The 3,072-nt window shown below is 50.8% G+C and overlaps 1 protein-coding gene across 1 annotated transcript in view; it reads right to left on the bottom strand.

The window, feature by feature from the left end:
• Positions 1 to 1,007: 1,007 nt before the first annotated feature.
• The window catches only part of pacsin3 (protein kinase C and casein kinase substrate in neurons 3), a 26,731-nt gene continuing 24,666 nt past the window's right edge, over positions 1,008 to 3,072 (bottom strand). The window contains 1 exon segment of the mRNA XM_080521427.1: positions 1,008 to 1,839. Within this exon segment, the coding sequence (XP_080377553.1) occupies positions 1,724 to 1,839 (116 nt within the window). The 3' untranslated portion in view covers positions 1,008 to 1,723.

Here is a 3,072-nt window from a genome sequence, read left to right as displayed (position 1 = left end):
ACGAGACCTTACAGGATGGGGGCCTTACAGGACGAGACCTTACAGGACGGGGGCCTTACAGGACGAGACCTGAACCTCTGAATTGAAGAGGCGACGACTTTTTTCTGAAGTTGTTGAACAGAGTTAGGGTTAGAGTCTCCTGGTTTTGTGGGCGGAGTCTCCTGGTTTTGTGGGCGGAGTCTCCTGGTTCTGTAGGCGGAGTCGCCTGGTTTTGTGGGCGGAGTCTCCTGGTTTTTATGGGCGGAGTCTCCTGGCTCTGTAGGCGGAGTCTCCTGGTTCTGTAGGCGGAGTTGCCTGGTTTTGTGGGCGGAGTCTCCTGGTTTTTATGGGCGGAGTCTCCTGGTTCTGTAGGCGGAGTCTCCTGGTTCTCTGCAGGGTTAACCTCGCCCTCCTGCCGCCACGCGACTGATTCATCAGTGTTTTGATTTTGCTGTACAGATCAAACTTCGTCAATTTAATAAAAATGTCTGCAGATTTTCATATCGACGCGTCAGTGACGACTCTTTTCTTACTTCATGTGAACATTTGTCAAATTAAAATGTTTGAATATTGATTCTGCTCAATAATTAATTCTTAAACATGTTTGAAAACAAAGTATCAGAAGCTGAACTGAGCTTGGGACAGTTTTCTGCTTGAAATGGATCTTCCTGGCTAAAACGCGTGCGTGTGTGCGTGTGTGTGTGCGTGTGTGTGTGTGTCGTGGGTGCGTGCGTGCGTGCGTGCGCGCGCGTGCGTGCGTGCGTGCGTGTGTGTGTGTGCGTGTGTGTGTGTGCGTGCGTGCGTGCGTGTGCGTGCGTGCGTGTGTGTGTGTGTGTGTGTGTGTGCGTGCGTGTGCGTGTGTGTGTGCGTGCGTGTCTGTGTGTGTGCGTGCGTGCGTGCGTGTGTGTGTGTGTGTGTGCGTGTGTGTGCGTGTGTGCGTGCGTGCGTGCGTGCGTGTGTGTGTGTGTGTGCTCAAGTGAAAAACAGGCGGCTGAAAAGAAAAGCAATAGTTGCAGAAGGAGCAGATAAACAGTAAAGTTGTGCCGCCTTTATTCCCACTTTAAGTTCATAAACCTGCAGAGAAACAAAGTTTAGCAGCATTAATCCACTTCTCTAGCTTCACCCTGGCTGCCTAGCATTAGCATTAGCGTTAGCAGGAGGCGTTCTCACAAACAAACTTAAAACATTGAAAATTCCCTAAAAAAACTAAACAGAAAAACCCAAGGACAGAAGTTTTACTTTCATGCGGTAAGACCGACTTCACAATAAAGGACAAATCCTACAATTAAAAAACAACAAAGGAAAAATCAATTTGAGCCTCCATGTTGAGAATCATGTGATAGGATGAAGCCGAGACGAGGAGCCGCCAGCAGGGGGCGCTCTGCAGCTGCTATTTGTCAGTAAAGCAGCCAGGAGGGGCAGAACATTCCCTCCATCCGCCAGCAGGGCGGCGCTGCAGTCCTGGTCAACGAAGGCACTGGGTTCCTCGCACAAAACTAAAGAAATGGAATGCATTAAAAAAAGCCTCAACTTCTACATCAAAGGACTAATGTGACGACAGGTTCCCCACTGGGTGGCGCTGTTGGGCAGACGAGCTCAGTCTGAAACACGGAAAAGTGCCGAGCTTAAACAAAACAACCAAGAACATCAAAGCTGTTTGGGTGTTTATGAGACAGCTTCTGATTGGTCCTGACGTCTCCAGTGTGGCTCCACCATTGGCTGGGCGAGCGGAGGGGGCGGGGCATCAGGACTCCACCACCTGGACGTAGTTGGCGGGGTAGAGCCCCATCCTGCCGCCGCTCAGCCGCCCTTTACACCAGCCCTGCTCGTCCTCCTCCCCCAGCTTCAGCAGCTCCTGGCCTGCAGGGGGCAGCAGAGAAACAACGTCACTGGGAACAGCCTGCAGGGGGCAGCAGAGAAACAACGTCACTGAGAACAGGCCTGCAGGGGGCAGCAGAGAAACAACGTCACTGGGAACAGCCTGCAGGGGGCAGCAGAGAAACAACGTCACTGAGAACAGCCTGCAGGGGGCAGCAGAGAAACAACGTCACTGAGGGATGAGTTACACTGACACTAACCCTGAGTTACACTGACACTAACCCAGAGTTACACTGACACTAACCCAGAGTTACACTGACACTAACCCAGAGTTACACTGACACTAACCGTGAGTTACACTGATACTAACCCAGAGTTACACTGACACTAAACCAGAGTGTTAGGTAAGGATGTTGGGTGAGGATGTTGGGTGAGGATGTTGGGTGAGGATGTTGGGTGAGGATGTTGGGTAAGGATGTTGGGTGAGGATGTTGGGTAAGGATGTTGGGTGAGGATGTTGGGTGAGGATGTTGGGTGAGGATGTTGGGTAAGGATGTTGGGTGAGGATGTTGGGTAAGGATGTTGGGTGAGGATGTTGGGTAAGGATGTTGGGTAAGGATGTTGGGTAAGGATGTTGGGTAAGGATGTTGGGTGAGGATGTTGGGTGAGGATGTTGGGTGAGGATGTTGGGTAAGGATGTTGGGTGAGGATGTTGGGTAAGGATGTTGGGTAAGGATGTTGGGTGAGGATGTTGGGTGAGGATGTTGGGTAAGGATGTTGGGTAAGGATGTTGGGTAAGGATGTTGGGTGAGGATGTTGGGTAAGGATGTTGGGTGAGGATGTTGGGTAAGGATGTTGGGTAAGGATGTTGGGTGAGGATGTTGGGTGAGGATGTTGGGTAAGGATGTTGGGTGAGGATGTTGGGTGAGGATGTTGGGTGAGGATGTTGGGTAAGGATGTTGGTAAGGATGTTGGGTGAGGATGTTGGGTAAGGATGTTGGGTGAGGATGTTGGGTAAGGATGTTGGGTAAGGATGTTGGGTAAGGATGTTGGGTAAGGATGTTGGGTAAGGATGTTGGGTAAGGATGTTGGGTAAGGATGTTGGGTAAGGATGTTGGGTGAGGATGTTGGGTAAGGATGTTGGGTGAGGATGTTGGGTGAGGATGTTGGGTAAGGATGTTGGGTAAGGATGTTTGGGTAAGGATGTTGGGTGAGGATGTTGGGTAAGGATGTTGGGTAAGGATGTTGGGTGAGGATGTTGGGTAAGGATGTTGG

This window comes from Blennius ocellaris (genome assembly GCF_963422515.1).
Source record: "Blennius ocellaris genome assembly, contig: SCAFFOLD_233, whole genome shotgun sequence".
In the NCBI taxonomy this organism is placed as follows: domain Eukaryota; kingdom Metazoa; phylum Chordata; class Actinopteri; order Blenniiformes; family Blenniidae; genus Blennius; species Blennius ocellaris.
The sequence above is the reverse complement of the archived record's forward strand: the minus strand, read 5'-3'. Positions and strand labels throughout refer to the sequence as shown.